This window comes from Nanorana parkeri, unplaced genomic scaffold (assembly GCF_000935625.1).
Source record: "Nanorana parkeri isolate BGI_ZX_2015 unplaced genomic scaffold, ASM93562v1 scaffold144, whole genome shotgun sequence".
In the NCBI taxonomy this organism is placed as follows: domain Eukaryota; kingdom Metazoa; phylum Chordata; class Amphibia; order Anura; family Dicroglossidae; genus Nanorana; species Nanorana parkeri.
The window spans coordinates 242,840-264,846 of record NW_017306412.1 but is presented as its reverse complement, the minus strand read 5'-3'; the positions used below and the strand labels follow the sequence as shown (position 1 = coordinate 264,846).

At 41.7% G+C, this 22,007-nt stretch overlaps 1 protein-coding gene across 1 annotated transcript in view; it reads right to left on the bottom strand.

Moving 5' to 3' along the window:
- HEATR5A (HEAT repeat containing 5A) overlaps window positions 1–22,007 on the bottom strand; it is a 74,075-nt gene that overhangs the window by 5,382 nt on the left and 46,686 nt on the right. The window contains exons 21-34 of the mRNA XM_018554155.1: window positions 20,301–20,439; window positions 18,475–18,654; window positions 18,111–18,347; window positions 17,018–17,199; window positions 15,912–15,980; window positions 12,941–13,117; window positions 11,267–11,447; window positions 9,679–9,927; window positions 8,885–9,012; window positions 8,365–8,512; window positions 6,345–6,617; window positions 4,105–4,329; window positions 3,881–4,023; window positions 2,044–2,257 (exon numbers count right to left, since the gene is read on the bottom strand). Of these exons, the coding sequence (XP_018409657.1) occupies window positions 2,044–2,257; window positions 3,881–4,023; window positions 4,105–4,329; window positions 6,345–6,617; window positions 8,365–8,512; window positions 8,885–9,012; window positions 9,679–9,927; window positions 11,267–11,447; window positions 12,941–13,117; window positions 15,912–15,980; window positions 17,018–17,199; window positions 18,111–18,347; window positions 18,475–18,654; window positions 20,301–20,439 (2,545 nt within the window). The remainder of the gene's footprint in view (window positions 1–2,043; window positions 2,258–3,880; window positions 4,024–4,104; window positions 4,330–6,344; window positions 6,618–8,364; window positions 8,513–8,884; window positions 9,013–9,678; window positions 9,928–11,266; window positions 11,448–12,940; window positions 13,118–15,911; window positions 15,981–17,017; window positions 17,200–18,110; window positions 18,348–18,474; window positions 18,655–20,300; window positions 20,440–22,007) is intronic.

Genomic DNA, 22,007 nt, shown 5'->3' with positions numbered 1-22,007 from the left:
TGTGAGTGAGTTTTAAGAAGAGTCTCTTCTACCATAAATATCTTTTTACATTATAAGTTAAGTTTAGTTCCATTTCAGAGTGATTCTTTCAATTAAAAAAAATATATTTGTGTTGAGGTATAAAGTGCATAAGGTGCCAGCACCTACCCACAGCTGCTCCTACTCATCTGCCAGCTCCTCATAACATACTAAGCACTAGTGCTGGAGTTTTCCTGTTCCAATCCTCACACACATTCCTATTTACCCATCAATATGATGGGCTATCTCCTTGCACACTAAGAATATATGAGAGGCACAAAGGGGCATGCAAACTCCATTACTACTAGGACGGTTCAGAACTTTGCCCATTGAGAACAGTTGGCATTTGCCCATAGCAGTGGCGAATGAGAGCTGCTGCAACTATGTGCAGGCACAACTTTGCATTGGTCTGCAGTTTATTATTTCAATACGGCTCTGCAGCCCATTTTTAGAAAATGCAGCAGATCATATACCCATTGTCTTCTGACTGTGAGTATATGAAAATATATGAGGATGCTGAAGCTGAATATCTAGTAAGGGATTAAGCTAGAAATAGGAAAATCTACACTTTTGGCAGGATTATCTTTCCTGGCTTACCCTATGACTTGCATACTTTATGTAAGCCTATAGCACATGATCAGCTGTGCTCTACACTTATATATTTTTTAATGTCTACCTCTTTCTCTCTCCCTGCAAAGGACCACTTAAGAGTTAAGTAGAGTACAAATCAAGACTTCTCCCTGAGTCTTGCGCACTGCTGGAAATATAATTTAATGACACACGTTTGCTGAATGACAGCATCCAGTGAAATAAGAAATATGTCCAACAGCAAATGTGATGAACCGTACTACCACATTTATTAACACGTCTGAGTAGAGTATTTCCCAATGAACCTTTTATTTCAGAACTTACAGAAGTAGATAGTATTTTATGAATATTAATTGTATTAGTTATACAGAATTATCCTAATTTTGAAATTCACAATACCTGGTAAAAACATAAATGCAAGAACCCAGGGCCGGATTTACTCTCTCTGCTTCCCCAAGGCCAGGTTCCTCAATTTACTTTTTGACCTGCAGGCTGCATACAAGTGATCTCGGCGACATCGCCAAGATCACTTGTACAAAATGAGCGGTGACTTCCCTGCTCTACATTTAGCCCTGCTTGCCTGAAGCAGGGCTAAATGTAGAAACAAAATACCCGCCTGGCACCCGGAACTGCATGTCTCGGGTATCTGGCAATAGGAATTCCACACCCCTGCTGCCCCTCTACAACCTGCTGCCCCAAGGCTGGGCTTTGGTGGCCTTGTGGGAAATCCGACCCTGCAAGAACCTTCTATTGCAGATATAATCCTATAGGGCCAAGATATCTATGCCGGGGCTGGACAAAAATGACATATCCGAGGATATTCTGACCAATCAGGGAAAAACGAGGAGTAAAGTCTATGTGAATAAAACACTGCAAGTAAAACAAGAAGCACACCAAGCATTTATCAACAGGACACCTCAAGGAGCACTGGCTTGCTCCAAATCTGTTTATATCCAATGAAAAGAAACAAACCACATCAGGTAGTCGTTCTGTCTATTTATCATCTTCCATGCCCTTAATGAACTTAAGTAATAAAAGCTTTTGGTGTTTTTCACCAAAAGCTTTTATTACTTAAGTTTCTCTTGGATACATGCTCCCCGACCTTCTGGATTAAGCAATGGTCTTGCCCTTTACAGGAGATTCCAAATGATATCTTTCACAAATGTAGTATAGGCTGTCATGAAACCCTGATCCCTCCTGTCCCTAAATGGGCACAATTTGGGGACATATGCATATATTATTTTGGGTATATAAAAAGACGTATGTATACATACAGTATATCATTTCATTGTGCAATTTGCGTGCAGTTGCCCCAAGCCTAAGATGGAAGGCCAAACCCTAAATACAGCTAAACTCCACAACTGTGTAAGTACCCACAAACCTCATTTTTATCTGTACAAAAGATATACACACTAAGTTTCCGTTTATAATGCTTACGGTTCTGTTCTTCGCTGGCAGTAATAAGTGCCTGTAGTAACCGAACCCCCTCCTGAAGGACCAGAAGCTCAGGTTGACTTTGTGGTTTTCTGCTATCTGCATGGCTCAAGTGACGAACCACACGTGGAGCTAAGTCACGGATGTATGGAGCGACTACTTCATGAGAAGGATGTTGGAAAATGGACAGAATGAGACGGTAGCATTTCAGTTGTTCCTGAATAATAAAGAAAATAGACTGAAAAATTAACAATGCACAATGCTACATTTACCCTGAGACTGTGTGCATCTACTATATATCAAAGCCAACTCCAATATCGGGCAGGATAAACTTACTAGAGCTAAAGCAGCTATTCTTTTTTTCTTTTAAATGCATGGTAGAGCTCCCATTGTACTTCCAAAGTGATGTAAGCACTCCAGGTCTCATAGACCACCTCCCTCTCTCTTGGCCATTCAGAAAACGAAGCTGGGGGTTGTGTTTTTTGCAGCTTCCTCTGCCTACCACTTTCCCATTAACCTCTATAGGTTCTTCAAAATCAAAGAGGTAGGGGCAGTGCCGGAACAAGATCATCCAGTGCCCAAGACGACGAAAATGCCAAATTGCACCTCATCTATATTCTGCAGGGAGGCCTATTCCACCTCGATATAACAGTACTTTCAGATCTTAGACTAAATCATTCCAAACAGTTATTACCTTTTGAATCACCTGCCCCTCCTACTAGGTTGTAAGCTCTCACGTGCAGGGCCCTCCTACCTCCTGTACTGAAATTGTATTGTTAATTGTATTGTCTCCCTCAGTTCTGTAAAGACCTGCACAAACTGTTGGCGCTATATTAATCCTGTATAATAATATATTGCAACTTATATTGCACTGTTATATGCCCAAGAACTAGTTTGCTGCCCAATGGTCACACAGGCTCAAGAATGGAAGCTCTCTCAAGAGGGTATAAGTGGTCATGACAGGTTCCGATAAACTATAGGGGTTCAGTGTGAGATTTTGGAATGGCTGACCAATAAAACAGGAGCATTGCTGTGTGAAGTATACTCTCACCATTGCCTGAGCATACTTAACCTCACTTTACTCAACCAACCTCAAATGGCATATACATCACAAGTACATGAAACATGGGAATGAAGAAATCGTGCAAAATCATGTCTTAGAATACAGAGGGGTAAGTCTACATGCTAGCACGGCATTTGTCTAAGGAAGAGTTACAGTTCACCTACACTTGAAAATACTAGCAAGGAGACTAGTTAAAATGTACTAGAACAAATGCCTCTTTCTTCTAGCTAGACTGCAGATATACGTTTTTGAACCTTTAGTCACATGAGGCGTGTTGCTCCGAACAGCATGAAGGGTTGTTGTTCATGCACCCAAAGTCACAGGAAGAAGCGTGAGGGCAGCTCATATACCTCTAATGGAAACGCAGGAGTATCGCGCCCCCACATCCTACTTCCCACAGCTTTGAGTTTTGACAGCCACACACAGTGTACAGCCCCCGGCGCAGGCATGATGCATCCTGGTCCGTACCCCATCTGTGTGCGGCTGTTAAAACTTGGAGCTGCGGGAAGCAGCGTGAGGGTCCACAGTTCTTGTGTCTCCATAGAGTTACATGAGATGCCCTGCCCACATGCTTCTTCCTGCAGCTCCAGGCACATCAACATTCTCCTGCCATAGGGAGACACATGCCCCTTGTGAATGAGGCCTTAGCCCATAATACAGCAGAGACATTCTTACTGCATTCAAAATAATTATTTCAAAGGTTTAAAACATTTTGGCTCTATTTTAATATAGGTCCCCTGTTCCCACCACATACATTATGAAGTTTATGAACCTTACATTAGCATCCTTGCTGTCAATACAGCTGTTAAACCTCTGCAAGCAGCCAGTCTGGATTCCTGGCTCTGCTAAAACCTCTGGAGTAGCGGACAGTAGGAATATGGTGAGAGCAGTCAGCAAGCATATTTGGTCCTTCTCATGACCTGAAAAAATAAAGAAGCAATCACTTGTCACAGGTCAAGAGATGAGAAAGTCAGGTTTGTCATGACCAGGAAAACACATACCTGAATCCCAGGACAGAAGCATGGAAGAAGCAGAACTGTGTAGGAGACTAGACCAGGATGCTCTGGTTTTCTCTACTCGTGACATAGGAGAAGACACAATAATCTTCAGAGCTTGTAAAGCAGAGGTGACTGTGAGAGGTAATCTTCCATCTGGGAGTTTCTGAGCTGTGTGTTGAAGGACACCAACTACCAGGTACAGCAGAGTGGGCAGGACTGAAATGCTTCCTAAGGGAGAGAAAGTAATAATAATGTAAGCAAACAATGATGCAACAGTATAGTAAAATTCAGATGCCAACCAAAACTGTTTAATTGTTGGCTAGAGCGGGGAAGGTTTAGAACCTCTCAACCCTTTATTTTTCTTTGTAACATTAGGGAGATTTCCATTTGTTTTATGTCCCTGCTGCACCAGGACAACAAATAGGAAGCACGGGTATCACTAGAACAGAAAGGGACATCAGTCGTACTGACAGAGGTTTTAACCCTTCCCTGCTCTACTGAGAAAAAGGGAGTTATTTTCCTATGATTTACTGTCCCTTTGATACCTGGTCACTGAGAATGGAAGTGGAGACAGGGAGAAAACAGCCTGGCATGGATTTTAGCATTTCTCTGCTTAAAGGAGAACTATGAGGTGAGTGTTTTTCACTCACCTCATAGTTCTAGCCGACCTGTGACAATGAGACTGTCACAGGTCGGCTCAGTAGATCGGGAGGTGAGCGAACATATACCGGCGTTTGCTCACCTCTCGATCCTGTCACGGCTCTCTGCCGTGACAGGGGAGGGGCTGGATTCCCCCCTCCCCGCTCTGATCTGCCAGCGCTGACTGGCAGAACGGACGGGGGAGGGGGCGGGTACAGCTGGCTCTGCTTTAGATAGGCAGAGCCAGCTGTCACTCACGCAGCTGGGCGGATCTCGACATCGATGTTGGGATCCGCTCCGGCTGTGGCGTCTCAGTGTACCGCGAGCTGTAGCTCGCGGTATACTGAGCTTAGGGTAACAGGAGGACGCTAGTTTGTGTCCTCCCGTTACCCTAAGGAGAACTATGGGGAAAAGCCCTGACCCCATAGTTCTCCTTTAAACAAAACGTTTTGGCTGCAGTTAACTTAAAATAGTATTAAAAAAACAAAAATGGGGAAAGTCTGCCATTGACAGCACGCTCCCAGGAGCCCCGTATGAGCCGGAAGTAACAGCAGATCTCTGATCGCCATTGGCTACTAGAAGAGCTTTTCCGTTATAAATAAGCCACAAAGCAGAAATTCTTCTCTATACCAATCATTAGAAAATAGAATGACCAGAGAAGTAAAGCCAATTGACTTTACTCCTCCTTTGGGTCTATAGGAGTTCTTTGCTCCTCTGATTTACTAATGTACTCCTGTGGCTCAAAGTGAGCAGATAGCAGACTAATGCCGACTCTAAGCAGTGGGGAGAGTATATTTTACTCTCCCTGCACTTCTCTTTTAATGGAAATTTGAATGTGCTAGTATATTTGTATTTGGTATCAGAGCTTACCAAAATGCTACACTTTTCAAACAATGACACTTTTGTAGTAGGTTTAACGAGGGCTTGCCAGGCTTTTTTTGATGCTTAATAGCATTTGGTGATGTTAACAATCATAGAAAATCAACATCAGATGCTTCCCAAATATTCTACAGAAGTTAAGAAGCATTTCCATTAAAGTGACATTAAAGTCAAAAGTCATCCCCCCCACAATGCTAATGTAAGGACTTACCTTAAACGATGTCTTTTAATCCGATCATCTTCTTCTTTATTGTAGTTTACAGATGTCCCTCCAGCGCTGCTGCGGGTCTCCAATCTAGCGCTGACTCCACTGTCCTCCTCTTCTCTCATGTCCCACGCAGTCTGTGTGGGTGCACGCTGCTCCATATACTTACCGTGTGTCTCTCCTAGTTTCCCGGCCGAACATCTGAACTGCGCATGCGCCCGCTCTAGAAATGTTCTGATGTTCAGACGGGAGCACGCGGCGCAGACACAGGTATTAACCCTTGGAAAAAGTTTTTTTTTTAACATTGTTTTGCATATATCTACTGCTTTAACATCTATTACAGGTGTTAGAAAGTATCCACATGCTCCAATACTTGCAGTTGCTTGTTGCCTGCAGCATCCAAATAAAAGCGCTACAATAACAAGCAATGCAAGTGCATATCGCAATGTGACCCGAGTCCTGGAAGAACTTATAAACAGAAATGTGCAGTATCTTCAGACCCACGTCTGTCTCCTCTCACCTTCTGGAGAACAGAGGGAGGGCAGCTCTGCTAGAATCCCCAGAGAAGCTGAAACTAACAGGCTCGCTTCATGCGACAGAGTTTGTTTTGCTGCATTGTTCCCTGATGAGTTCCCAGACAGACGGGGACTGAGCTGGGGAAGTTGCCTGATGAGAATACAGAGGCACAGTTCCAAAGCAGCTAGAACCAGGGAATGGCCAGGAATCAGGCCACCAGTATCATGTCCCTCTCCAAACTCTGGCAAGGTCTCCTTTTCTTCAGCTCCATCATCAACTACAAAATAAAAGAGATGAAACGAATATGAACAGGAAAAACTGAACAGATGTAGTACTAGAAACTACTGTTTAATACGGTTTTGTTTCCCTGTGATACTAACAGTGATATTTACAGGTTTGCATCCCCTGGGAATTATAATTATGTTCAGTTCTCATACGGATTAAATCTATGTCAGTTCTCTATGTTGGCAAACATGATGGTGGAGTGACTACTAATAGACTATTATTCTGCATGCTTAGAGGCACCCTTATGATTAATAAACAAATAATATTTTGGAATAGATCACTGTCCCTGGACGCACCTACCATGCGTCCAAGAACAGTGACCTATTCCAAATTGCATGTAATCTTATAACATACGAGTGCCGCTTAACCCTTTCGCTGCCAAGCCCTCCGGAACATTTTGCAACTCAGCTGGCCACACCATTTTTGCAACTTTTCCCATTGATTTGATTTTCAACTGCTGCGTTGCTAGTGTTTGTAAAAGACCCCCCAAACCATATATTTTCTGAAAGCGCAGGCCCGGTCGAATAAAAAGATAGTGCTACTAAATTAATAGGCCCTGTGATAATTGCGCAAATGTTTCTCAAATTAATATTAAACCGATAAAAATACACCATTCAATTGATAAAACACACTAAAATCAGTATCTGTGCACAAAAAAGAAAATATTTTCGGACTACATCTAAAAGATAAAACTGTATTGAGTTAATAAATAACAAATATTTGCAAATTTGAAATTGCGCCTTTTTGCAAAAAGGTAAAAAAATGAAGGTACGCAAAACTGTAAATAAGCGACTTATGTTAAAAATTGTTTTTGCGTTGGTGTTTGTGTTGTGATAAAATGATACAGGCGTATATTTAATTGCAACACAAGGTATCACAACGCATGGCAATGCGTCGCAAAGCTTTGCCATGTGCTTTTTAAATAAAGAAATAATGCACTGTGATGCGTTCTAACAACGCGTGAAAAACAAATTCTCAATTTCTTTTTCTGCAGCCTCAGCACTCAATGAATGGGAAGCTCTCAGTACAGAGGCTCCTCCCTATTCATTCAGACACTGCTGATAGTAAAGAATTTACTATCAGCAGTGTCTGAATGGGGAGGAGCCTCTGTACTGAGTGCTTCTCCCCATTGAGAAAATCATGAATGAACAGGAAGTGATGTAAATCACATCCTGTTCATTCATAACTGGGGACACATAATACTATGTGTCCCCAGTTATTTACAAATATTGGAGTGATCAGACGATCACTCCGGTGTTTGCTCTGCACACGAGGATCATTAAATATCACTGATATTTAACGATCCCCCGTTGCATTCTTTAAATGCACCTAATCTCTGCCATGAAGCAATCCAGATTTCCCTCCAAAATAGGGTGAACACATCTTTACCTTTTTAAAGTTTACCAGTTGTCACAGAAAGACAAGGGTTAATACTGCTGTCCTTTCCCTGAAAATACGATTTGCTTGACACCTATGCTGATGCACTAGCTTTAATCCTTTAAGTCACTGGACCCAGTACTAGTATGCAGACCAGAAAAGTCAGAAGTTCCTATCTGCATACTTTACAGGTCAGTAACACAAAGTAATGAAGCAAGAGGGTCATCATGACAGCCAGACAACTGTCAATTTCAAAAGGAGCAATCAACAAAAGGTAGCCTCCAAGTTTTTCATGGAGGTTTCCTAATGGTCTATTTGTAATAACATATTTATTTTATTACCAATTTTCACATATTCATTACCTTCCGCACTCCTTCTCCTCTCCTGCACATGCTCTTGAGTTGAACCCAGGATCCGTTTTCCAACCTCCAGTGCCAAAAGTTGCACTTCTAAAGACTCCCGCATGAGCAGAAGTCGATGCAGTACAGAGACTAATTCAATGGCAAGTTCCTGGAGGACATAGAACAGAAAAACATAAGATGAAATCATAGAATTCATTCAATAGACAAATATGGTTTACAGCATCAAGAGATGGGTCATATAATATGCTGTTCTGAAAGAAACCAACATGCAGACCATGACTTTTTACTAAATGTACACCATTATTCCATAACCTTTAACCAGCTACCTGAAATATTAGGAATTGCATGAAAGTACAGTGCAAAAAATGGTGTGTAGTAATTCAAAGCAGCCAAACACTGTCTTTTATGTGCACAAGGTAGGAACTTATTGGTAAATGATTTGTTTGCTATGCCTTACAGCACTAGTGTTTACGTAAGCACTACCATGTACTTCACGTGAGGCAGTGTATCTGGTATTTACCTGATCAACCCCTATATGAGCTCGGGGCCAAGAGACTCCAAAAAGTGCTTTCATAGCCCGCAGACAGGCAGTAATTCTGTCCATAGATGCATCCACAGGAGGGCAACAAAGAAATTCCACACAGATCCCTATAGAAAGAATCCAGACTATATCAATAGACTATAGTTAAACATCCACACCTTTATTTATTGCTCTCACATAGAATACATACCCTGGTGTATATACCCTGGTGTTTTCCTTTAAGACATTTTATAACAGTTATAAATGTGTTGTCTTTTTTAAATTCTATGCTCCCTATATAGAATCCAGTGGCAACACATAAGCTTTAAATGACAGTAAAATTTTGGGGGGTCTTTTACAAACGCTAGCAACGCAGCAGTTGAAAATCAAATCAATAGGAAAAAATTGCAGAAAATTCAAAAATGGCTTGGCCAGCTGATTTGAAAAATGTTCCGGAGGGCTTGGCAGCGAAAGGGTTAAACTTAGGGAGTCATCCAGACCAGACACTCACCATTGGATACTGCATGCCAACTGAAGGTTCTCTGCATATTTATGTAAAATACAGAGAGGGGAATTTATCAAAAGTAAAGCAGACAAAATCTGGAGCAGCTGTGCATGGCAACCAATCAGCTTCTTTCTATAATTTTCAAATCTTAACTGAACAAACTGAAGAGAGAAACCCAATTGGTTGCCATGGGCAACTGCTCCAGATCTTGTTTGCTCATGTTTTGATAAATCCCACCCAATGTGTACTATGGTGCTATAGAATATATTGTGATACTGTGAACACATACCAAGAATAAGGTGAAACCTCTCGGAGTTGATATCATCTGGTGACTTTGCAGGTGTTCTTGTACTCCGATCTTGCCCCATAGTGGTTGGAGTGACTGGTCGGGAGAGCTGGCTGCCCGCTTCCTCGTGATCAGGATGGATAAAACCAGAGCTGCTGAGCCACAATGAGGTCGCATGTAGGATAGGAGCCCATGAAGAGAGATAATGTGGCCTAGCTGCATCACTGGTTTCGGCAGTGTAAAAAGCACCACCTAAAAATGCATATAAAACAACTAATCAGATCAAATGCTGGAGAACACAAGTTTGAAGACAAATACATTTCACATAATTTTGCATAGCTTAACAACCAGAGGCACGTTTGGACTTGCAGTTCCACAACAACCAGAGAGCCACAGTTTTAAATTATTACTAAGCAAACATGCTACTCTAAAGCTTGCCATACACGCTTAGAATTTCTCTCATTCAACCCTTCCATATTTAGCAGGCGCTGCCCCAGCTCCATACTTGAACCGTGCCTGCATCCGATTGCATGCACACACTGTTCGGACGTGGATTTGGACCTTCTCCTTTGTGGGGGGTCGACCAATTATCGGATCTACCGATAACGAGGCTGATATTCCCAAATTTTATATGCTTGGTATCGGTTACATTTATCGATATTCCTGATAATAAACACTGTGTGAAATTTGCACAATGGGTGTCGTTGTCTGGCTAGTATCCCTCGATCCCAGCTGATCGAAGGAGCCAGTCAGAGAATCTATGTAGGATACATCTACTGTATGTTTAGGTATTTGGAATACAAAAAAACAGCAGATAACAGGGGAAGCAACAGCCAGCCTGCTATTGGCTATTTCCAATTGCATTAGCCAATAGCAGGGTGGCTATTGCACCCACCCACTGCCTGCTGTCAATCAGCAGCGGAGCTGAAAGAAAACTTTCTGTCAGGTCCGCTCCTCTGCTGACTGACAGCAGGCAGTGGGCGGGTTTATTAGCCAAAAGTTGGTGCTAATGGCTGCCATCTGAACAATCCACCCCCTATTGAATAATTCAAAGTTTTTCACACAATCTTAAGGGGCTGCTCATCCAAGGCTCTGGGGCTTCCATCACGAACATAAAAAAACAAAAGGGAACAGAGCGCCACATCCGTGTGTAAAATCGTTTAATAGATAAAACAAGGGGTATATGTACTCGTAAGCAAATGTTTTCATCACCGTCCACAGTCAGCCAAGACTGACGCGTTTCAGGGGCATGTCCCCTTCATCAGAATCATAGCAATCTTAGCTAACTGCGGCCGGTGGACGGTGATGTGACCGGAGACAGCCGTGGTACACAGTCGGGGCAAAACTATGCTGGGATGACAGTGGGCTGCACTGTCCATCTCCTATCAACATGCTCCTTGTCAGCACATAAGCTGATTGGCTTACCTCTTTAAAAGTACACCTCCCTCAATGGCCACAGAGCTATAATCTACCACACTATTTATTGATCAAACATTCATCTTTATATATTACTATTTTAAAACTGTTCACATGGCTGCGTATTGTAAATTGTAGCAAGTGATGTAACACAAGTGAAGCTAGATGGTCTTACCTTGTGTGGGGAGCTGGTTGCTGCACTCCGCAGGTAAGGTAAGCAGTGCGTGATCTTGCAGAGCAGACAACCATAGCTTGCTCAAAGTGGAAATGTCAGCTTGCACCAAGGAAAGAAGACTGTCAGTAAGATTCCCTCCACACGCTCCAGAGGCCTTCCTCTCTATGGCGGTGATATAGATCTGTTACAGAACATATTGATTATTTTTGCTTGGAAATTAAAACAAATATGTATTTTTATTGGTTGTTCTAAGCAATACCTTCACATTTCCCTTTACACATTTGTGCAGGTAATCACCATTTCATTCACCAATGGAAACAAAAAGAGGTCAAGTCGAAAGTGAGCATTTATAATATTCTGAATCTCTATTCTTTGAGGACCCTCCCCCTCTCTATCCAAAACTTAAAATATGGAGCTGTGCTTTACTGAATAAACAGTGTAGCCATACTGGTCAGAGATAATGATATGTCCCAATATTTGTCTGTACAGTAAACTCTCCGTTAACCCGGCATCCATGGGGATTGGTAGACTATGGATAAATGTAGTCTCTGGTTGCTTGAGAGTTCCTATTACAAATAGATCTAACTAATGCCATACTCCATACTATTCCATATCATAACATAAACTCTGTATTGACCTCATATTAATATTGAAATTCAGTAATTAAAAGCAAATTAAGACAAATAGACACACAATCATTTCCAGGATAACACATGCCGAGATCAGCAAAACAGTGAGTACACAGAATTTTTTTTTCTGGTTAGATGAGAGTTCTGGTTAGTTGAATACCTGATAACTAAGAGTTTACTGTATTTTGATTTCTTAAGTTGCCAATTCAGAGGGAGGCGCTCTTGCCACAAGGTGCATGTATGGTGGCTCAAGTGTGCTTTCTCAAGTCCAGATTGAAGGCCTTGTCTTTTTGCATCACCGGCCAGCATTCTGGAATTTTTTAAGAATCACGCCTTATTGCTTTAATCTCCCACAATCCATGACACAAATGTTAGCAGCTGGATTGCTGAACATTCTATTTTTATAGGCCATGTTCTTGTAAGAGAGATCATTCAGTGGTCTGACATGTGCATGAAGCAGTGGCAGAATCAATATGTCTATAGGTACCATAAAGAGCTTTTATCTCTTGCCCAAAGCTCAATGCTGATGCAGGAAAGGAAGCTTTAATAAAGTCAAATAAGAAAGCCTTCACTTTTTTTGGCGATAGATTTTTTTCTGCGATAGCAGCCTGCAAAAAGAGCCTGTCACCAGCACTGAGCTCAAGCAGGAGACCTAAAGCTGGCCATACGCTTCTCTATTTTTTTAATTCAACCCGCGGACTGAACGAAAAAAAAATGGAGCAGATTCCTCCATTGATCTAGAAATTCCCACGGTTTCTTTCGTATTCCAACAGCAGCCACCAGTCTGCTGTCAGAATACTTCAACAGAGCCGGCAGTTCATTGGCTGCTGGCTTCGTTCGTACAAAGATTTTCCAACCGGCTCCTTCGATCAGCTGATTTCCTCAAGAACCGACCGAAATTCGCACTGTGTATTGCCACCTTAAGAAAATATGTGAGGGCTTACAGTCAACCTTTAGAGGTAAAACTGTGTTATTTTAAGAGTAGAGATTCAGATGCCTACAAATGAATGTTTTTGACTAGTTCTCCATGATGAGTTCTATTTACCTCTGCCCAGGCTTTCAGCACAGCCAATGTCTCCATAGTAGTAGTGCTCTCACTGTATACACTGGAAGTCTCTTTTGTCACCTGCACTCTGCTCAGAGAGGTTAAGAGGAGCTGCTGAACTCGGTGTAGGTCTGATGGCTCCTTCACAACTCCACTAGCCAGCCATGCACTGCACACCTGTATCCAAGATTAACAGAACAGGTACTTATAAAAATAGCAAATACCTTCTACATCTGTAAGCTCAATTTATGGTTCAATCAATATTTAATTAAACATAATAAAACCCAAAACAGTAACTGACCAGATCAGATAAGTTGACCAAACAGCATGGTCGAGGTGAAAAGAAATACAGTTCAATATGATCAATGGGTAAATGTGCATATTAATAAAAAGCAGTACAGAGAGGGACAGTCTCTACAGATGAAGTCCTCCTAACATAGGTATAAACATTTATTACTAGCACAAGTGAAGGTCTGTCCAATAGTAAATAAGAAAGAAAGGAAGGAAAAGAAAGAAAGGCAGAAAATAAAAAGGGGAGATGACAAAATCTTAAGAGTAAAGTAATTGGCAAAGTCAAAACAGGACCTCAATTATGACCGAAGTACTGCATCTTCAATTGGGAGTCAGAGTAATGCTGCGACCCCCTAGCCTCTGATTCAGGGAATCATAGGTGGAGTAGTGTAGCCATAATGCCCATAAGGAGTATAAGGCGCGATCATAGGATCTTGTGTCTAGAGCCATAGGTTTCTTCATTTGCATGATGTCATTGACTATGCAAACTCAATGCAAAAGAGGAGACGTCACCATGTTCTTCCAGTAGAGAGGAATGAGTTGTCTGGCAATCGAGAGAAGAAATCTAGGCATAGATTTCCGTTGGTAGATTTTGTGCCCAGGGAGGATGGATAACAAGGCAATCTCAGGAGAAGGGTCACATTTTGTATCATGAAGGTCATAACAGATCTCAAAAGACCTGAGACCAAAAAGGTCGTATTACCGGATAATCCCACCATATATGTAGGTAAGTACCTCTGGCCTCCCTACATCCCCAACAGGCCTCAGAGGAGGACGTGTGCATACGATGGAGGGACACCAGATCCCTATGTGAGCTCAATTTATAATATCTCCAGAAGACAGCACATCTGTTGCATGAGTCAGTCAATACACTATGGGGGATGTCTTTTCTGCCCGTGCGTGCCCGCTAGGGGGCGCGCGCGAGCAGAAAAAAATTGCTGCATCTGCACCCGCAGATGCAGCAGTGCCGTCCGTCCGTTTTTCTACTACGGGCGGACGGCAAGAGGTTAAGCAAATTAGCAACACAACTAAACACTAATGGTTCAGCAAAACCTCTGTGACAGGTATAAAATGTTTTTGCCAAGTACGGCTGCAACTAACGATTATTTTCATAATCGACTAGTTGGCCGATAATTCTTTCAGTAATCGGATAAAAAAAAATTATTAAGAGAACTATGGCCTAACCTTTTTTGCCCATAGTTCTCTTCAGGGTCACAGGAGGACATATATTAATGTTATACATTAACCCAAAACTCAGTATATAGCGGGTTATTTCCCGCTATATGCTGAGAGCTGCACCACAGCCAGGACAGATCCCGACAATATGTCATTTTTGTACATAGGTGCACTTGACTTGTGTTTCTATTCATATGCACGCAGTCGCTGGGCGGGGCCTTAACAATATTTTTTGTTTGGCATTTTTAATTTATTTTATATACCTTAATTTTTGTAAAAGATTTTTTGTTAACTTCTTTGCTATCACTATGGGGGGCTCACAAGTTGACAACGATTCTCATTATCGATTCGTTTTTTTCAGCCCTAAACCTAATCACCTATAACCCTGTGCAGCTAATTGTGACAAATATGCAATGGCATGAGACAGATTTTAACTCTAAGCAGATGCACAATGAATAAATGGTCAGGGTTAGGTTTTATTCTCTGGCACTGCTGCATCACAGTAGCCGAGGCAGGAATTTACGACTCAGGCTGTAACCTTGTGGTAAATCTGTTGCACAAATTTGTTTCACTGCTCCTGTTTAGAATTGCTTTGATGTGCAACAGGATTGATAAATGTCACTCTAGCTCACTAGCAGCAATGAGAATATCTCTCACATGATGGCAACTGATGCACTGCCTTACCCTTGGGTGCTCCCTCTGTCCACATTGGCCCCCCACCAGATGCAAGGTTTCTCAGTGGGGAGCCAATGTGGGCAGATGGAGAACCCAAAAAGAGGACAGCTCACATTATTTACTCTAAGCTATAGATTAATAAGATATATCTTCACATACTGGAATGCTTTTTGAGGCTCCACATATGGAGGAAACATAAGGGTTAAGTGTGGTCCCCTTGTGGCTCCATCTTCTGGTGTCGGTTAATGGGCCCTTGCTTGCACGGATGGCATAAACATTTTATTTGGCTGGTTTTCTTTCTTTTTCATAATATAAGAAAATTATTGTTATCCTGCAAATTTCCCTAAAGAAGTGGAATGCATTGCTCACAAAAGTATAGCTTAATCATATTGGAAATATCAAGATTGCCTGACGAAATCAAACTGACAGATATATGATGCTTTGGTAATGGAAATCTGGGCGGGGTTGCTTTTTTTATTATGAAACTGTTAAATATATATCAGCTATGCATCGATTTCCATATGATTACATTGAGAAAAGAAAAAAATAGTTATGAATTTTAGCTATATGTTTGATTTGTATTGAGTGCTAAAGTATTTGCATGGTACTAAAAAAAAAAATACAAATTTTTATGAACTCCTCCTCTTCTGAAGACTTGCTCTGCTTACACAAGAGCAGATGACCAGTGTCTACATCTAGGTATTTGCAGCAAAATGCAGCAGAAAAACAGAAGACCCATCTTCATCTTTTAAATAAGAAAATAGGCTCCCCAAGCATGCAATGCAGACAAGTAACACCTTAGGGTAGAAAAAGAGAAGGCAATAGTCACCTGACAGGCTCTGGCAGTAACATCAGGCGGAGTATCTGTGTTAAAAGCTGGTCTAACTGCTGCTAACACCTGTGGGAACAAATACAAATTAGAACCTTCAAAGATGGAGCTTAGCATTCCAACTGTAGCATAAACAAAATGCTCAATTTTAGTTTGGTAGTAGTATTGTTTCAATGCATTAGTGGAGCCTCACCCCTGTTGTGCCACACCCCAAATAAAGTAACTTTTACACACAGAACATAAAGAAGGTTTTTAAGGCACCAAAGCATACAATTGATAAACCGAAATATTTGATTAATTCCAAAGTTTAAAAGACATTAACATTTCCACAGAAATATTTGTTGAAATTGCTTATAGTCAAGGTACTGTTATCTCTAACATTAATCAGCTACCACCCCCAAAAAAGGAGGAAAATAAACAATTTTTCACAAAGGAGACGTATTTTGTCAAAGAGCAAAAACTCTCATGAAGTTGTAGTTCCTCCAATTGGGGGTAGCCCAGATCCTTGACGCATTTCGCTGTATGCTTTCTTAAGGAGAGTAGTAGGCACTCTGAAGATTATACAAACATCAATGAACATACAGTTTATGCATGGATGCCTGATTGCCTTGAGGTATGGGTGGATATGAGCCATGCACGTTGGGTGATGCCTTATCCTGTACCCTGTATGTGAGCCCTATCCTGTACCCTGTATGTGAGCCCTCTGGGGATAAGTGGGCGGATGTCTTTTACCTCTTGCGAGATACCGGTTGTGATTCCATCTGCGGGACCACCTAACACATGACGGACTACTTCTTGTTCTGTTTGTGTAGTAATAGTTTGGTACAAGTGATAAAGGACTGCAGGTCATGATTACTGGGGTTACTAGCTGCCAGGTCTATCTATTCATCATGCTAATAAGACATTTGTGTAATACATATGACAAAATGTATAAGGAGAGTAACAGCTTTGCCAATTAATTACATTGTATTGCACTATGCCATGACATTACATATTGAACTAATCCTGTGACAAGATCCACTTCATTTTCACTACAGAGGAAAGATCAGTTGTTTAACTCAACCCCTGATATATACAGTACATCTGTATGTCTTCCAATAACTCACATTGGCTTGGTACTGCTCCAGTATGACATGTCCAGGGAATTCCGGCTCTGGCACAGAGGAAAATTGATGGATAACCTGTAACAAGGCCCGCAGTCCAACCAGACGCAGCTCTTCACTGTGATCTGTGGCAGCCATGAAGGCCATGCGAATCAAATCTTGAAGATGAAGCACCAGGAAATCTCCTGAGAAATAAGAGTATATTACAGGACAATAAAAATAGGTTTAATTCTTCTAAATCAGGGGTGGCAAACTCAAATTAATCGGGGGGCGCATCAGCAGTATGGTTACCCTCAAAGGGCCGGTTGTATAGGACTATGCATCTACTCTTTATTATCATAGTAATATTAATCATGGTGTCCTCAATAAAGTTCTCCTGTGGACGATACCAGCAGTCTGCAACCCTCCTTTTCAACTGGCATGGAATTAAATTATTCTCATAATAATTATAAGCAGACATCCCGAGCACCCCACTCCCAATACAGCAGGTGTCAAGAGGAGGAAACCAGAGCACCCGGAGGAAACCCACACAATGACAGAGAGACCGTGCAAACTCCATGCACATAGTGTCCAGGCAGGGATTATATGAGGTGGCTGCTGTGCGGGCCACATTACAAGGTCCGGCGGGCCGGATTCGGCCCGCGGGCCTTGTGTTTGCCACCCCTGTTCTAAATGATAAAGACCTGCAATACTGCAGAAAGACTTTGCAGCCTTTGAAGAAATTCTGTACCTCTCCAAAGTGTCATTTAAAATTGCATCTATTTTTACTAAGGTGCTAATCTAAGGGGAATTTATTTTTAATGCACTGTATATATGCAAAGTGACCAATTTAATTAATACTTTTTTTGCATTAATTGCACAAGTGCAATTAACGCACTGTACCATGCAACCGCACCTACCACGTGTTCTGGCACCCCAAACGCATCTCCCCCCCACAGTTCTATTGCCCGCATCAGAACATGAGGTACCCCAATGCCATGTGTTCCATTGCAGTGCAACTTGGGTCACGACTTAATGACCAAGGACAAATGTGAGTCCGGAGGTTACAGAGGTTGAGAACCACAGCTCCAGGGCATACTCTCAAGCCACCACTTACGATTAGGTTCTTTGTGCTTCATCTCCTGAGCCTGCACCATGTTGAAGTGAGCCCCACCCTCTTCTACACACTGTGACACCAACAAGCACACGCATTCCATGGAAAACACTCTTGTGTGCCAGCGACGGCTAACTGCGAGGGCAGAGGACTCCTCCTTCTGAGATGTGAGAACCGAATCTGAACAGTGTTCGCCATCATCCTCCTGAGTGGTGTCCACAGAAGCCACTGCTGCAAAGTCTGAGAAAAAGACCAATAAAAGATAAAATAAGGCACAACTACACATTTCTGGAATATAACTTTTCATATCAGCTTGTGAGTTTATTGATAACGATTTCACTACAACAGCGCTCTCTTGTACACCTACCTGCAGAGGAGGAAAGAATGTCTTTATGTAGGCGCAACCAGAATGATAGACGGCTCAGACCTGTACAACTCTGCATGTGTAACAAGGTTTCTTTCACATCTCCCAGCAGCTGCTGATCATTCTCCCTGTCCAGAAGACTCAGCAAAACTCCTTCCAAGCCAAGCTCTCGCATATTCACATCTGGTCATGGAAAGAATGGCAGAATGTCGAAATGCAGTAGTAATTAAGGAACATTTAAAGTGTAACAATAAAACTCTCTTACCTGCTTCCTTTCGGTGTGGTAAATATACTAGTAAAAGCATTTAAAAGAGAACTATGGGGTAAGTGTTTTTCCCCATAGTTCTCTTAAGGGTCACGAGAGGTCATATACGAGTCTCCTCCCATGACCCAAAGCTCAGTATATCGAGAGCTACAGCTCACTGTACACTGAAACTGCCGCAGTCTGGACAGATCCCGACAATGCTGTCGAGATCCACCCAGCTGTGTCAGTGACAGCTGGCTCTGCCTATCTAGAGGCAGAGTCAGCTGTACCTGCCCCGTCCATTCCTCCAATCAGCGCTGGAGGAACAGAGAGGGGAGGAAATACTGACAGTCACAGCTCTCTGCAGGGATAGATGGAGAAGTGAGCAAACGACGGTATGTGTCCGCTCCCTTCCCGATCTATTGAGCCGACGTGTGACAGTTTCATTTTCACGCGTTGGCTCGAACTATGAGGATGAGTGATTTTCACTCACCTCATAGTTCTTCTTTAGGCATTTTGTAATATCTATGTAATACCTATTGATCATGTCAGAAATTCAGGGCTGTCCTGTGTTCTTTGCACACTTCCTGTGTTATCTAAAAGGAGCTGTTCCAGCCCTTCCTGTTCTTATCTTGGACTACAAAACAATGACTCCTCGTGTTGTGGAGAGCAGTACGGTGGCAATTATTCAGGAGTTAAAGTGCAAATGAAGGCAAAACATTTATTTATTTATTTTAGATTTGTATAGAGTGCAAAGGGATTAAAACACGTCACAATTTTATTGCTGTCTGTGTACCTGTAAAGAAGATTCACCCTCACTATTTGTCCTGGTGACCATTATCACTGAAGGGGAAAGTGGAACAAAATCACAAATTGTGGGTTGTCATCAGAACAGGAATAGATGGGAAATCTTCCAATAGGGACACTAAGTTCTGGTGACTCTGGTGACCACCAGGGATTTTCCTTTCTTTGGAGGGATTTCATCTCACTTCCTGTAGTGGCTATCAGACAGAAAGTGTAGAGAAATCCCCCAATCGGACAAAGATGGCAAAAAAGCTGGCAGCGGTTATACTCCTTCCTTACGCTATCCCAAAAAAGTTAGGCTCCAGTGCTACTTGAAGAATAAGACAACTAGGCAGGGCTGACAACATTCAGTTTACAAAAACATTACACAACAGGAAATCAACTGGTAATTTTCTGTACTTGCCGGGTCTTTAAAGAGTTAAACATGGGAAAATGTGCATGTATTGTAGATAAGTGATGCATGTTTTTTTAATTTTATTATTTTGACCAGACATAAATTTCAAAGCTGAAGTTTACACCGGTCGTAGTCTGCTATTGCCCCCTGCACAGCTGTCCTGGTTGATCAGGTAAATTGTCCTATACCCACCAGATTTTCTTCTTCACAGAAACATATGGAGAATACTGCTACAACAGAATACTGTAAAGTGCAAGGTCTAGCTGGAGGATCAATGCCTGTCCCTCTCAACCGAAACAAAAAATGGTTTGAGTATAATCATCTTTAAATGTGCCAATGGCAATTTATCCAAAGCTGATGATGTGCTATAACCGATAGTAGGCTCACCCATTTTAAGGCTCTCTTGCCCATCTTTGGCCATCGTCATCGCATGTTCTGATACTTCTGCTGCTTCCCGTTGTGCGAGTTGCCTTAGACATGCCAACACCGATCGACGTAGTATCAAATGAGGGCTGCACAGGTGGACCTGGGAGATATGGCACACATGAAAGGAAGTACAGGCACAAAGTTGAACAGTAACAGAAAGCCATCACATATCTGATAGGAACCATGAACTTCATTATGTCGCTAACAAAGACAGAATAATGTAACTATTGATAAAGAAATTAGCTTTTATTCATGTATTGAATTTTCTTGGAGCAACTACAAAGGTTAGATACGTAAAAACAGCATTTCATAATACCTAGCATGCTACCATTCAAAAGACACGAACATATATAAACATATTGGCCAAAAGATCTATAAAATACAGTATTATATAATCAATTGCTTATCCGTTGTGTTAGCATATTTACTCAGCAGTGAGGTCATTTCTTTCACTAGAAGCTGCATCACTATACTGATTTCCACAGACTTGGAACCATTTCAGGTGATTTCTCATATATAATTGGTAGATCAAGTGAATGGTATTCTATCAAATCTAATATTCCATAACGGTTGGTAAAAGCAACCCTTCAAAAGAAGGAGAGTGTTAGGATTTGGCCTTTCACTTTGCTACTGAGTAGCCCACAAGGAAAACAAGCCAGCGAGGTTTGAGGCTGTGTACTAGTTGAAAAAAAGTTCCCTGATGATGATCAATATGCCTTCAGTCATACGGAGGCAGCAAACAGCACAAATAAAAGATGGTGACTTCATCATATATGTGGCTACCTATTGAGGTTGTCTGGAAGATTCCAGTGCTTGCTTCAAAAGCTGCACAGATGGATCAACCAGATTATGCAATTCACCACACCTATGGCCAAATTGAACAGAACTTAGCTAATCATTGGACTCAATATCTGCTTATTCACTGCTAGCCTAAAGGTTTAATGATTGCTAGTGGGCAGCTTCAAACAACCATTGGCTAGAGATCATGGGGAAGAAAGCAAGTGACAGGTTAGAAATCCTTGACCAATTGCTTTTAATTTCTACATGATAAGCTGCCACCAGGACTGTCTAAAGCATGTCAAAGCACCTTCTGCAGCACATTCTAAAGTATGAATAATTGCAGGGCCAAAGTGTTATTTTTGATGATCAAAGCAATCGGATTGTGCTTACATATTTGTCCATCCTGTGATGTATATGGCCAGCTGTACCATTTATAAACCAGTTGCTGCTATGAGGCCAATGCAGAAAGCATGAAGCAGAGATCCATTTATTTTACTGAACTGCTGTGAACTTCTTTAGGCTGGCATATGACTGTAATCCAAAATTTTGTGTATCAAACATAATGCAACTAAACAAATGTAACACTAAAAAAGGCATCTATATATTTAAATGTATATATTTATATTTTATTAAAAATAACCCTCATTGTAACAGGAATATGCTAAACACAAAATTATTATATTAAATCTATTGGCTATTACGTTTTTGGTTCACCTTCCCTGATAAAAAAAACGTAATTTAAAATATGATCCTATCTATCACGACTCTTCAGTACCTCCTTAAAGCCTATCTCAGGGAAAGAAAAAAACGTACCCTTGCAGTGGGGCTACTTCCTACACCGCAAGGGCTAAGAGCTAGTTTTTTCTAGGGGGCTCAAATGAAAAAGTT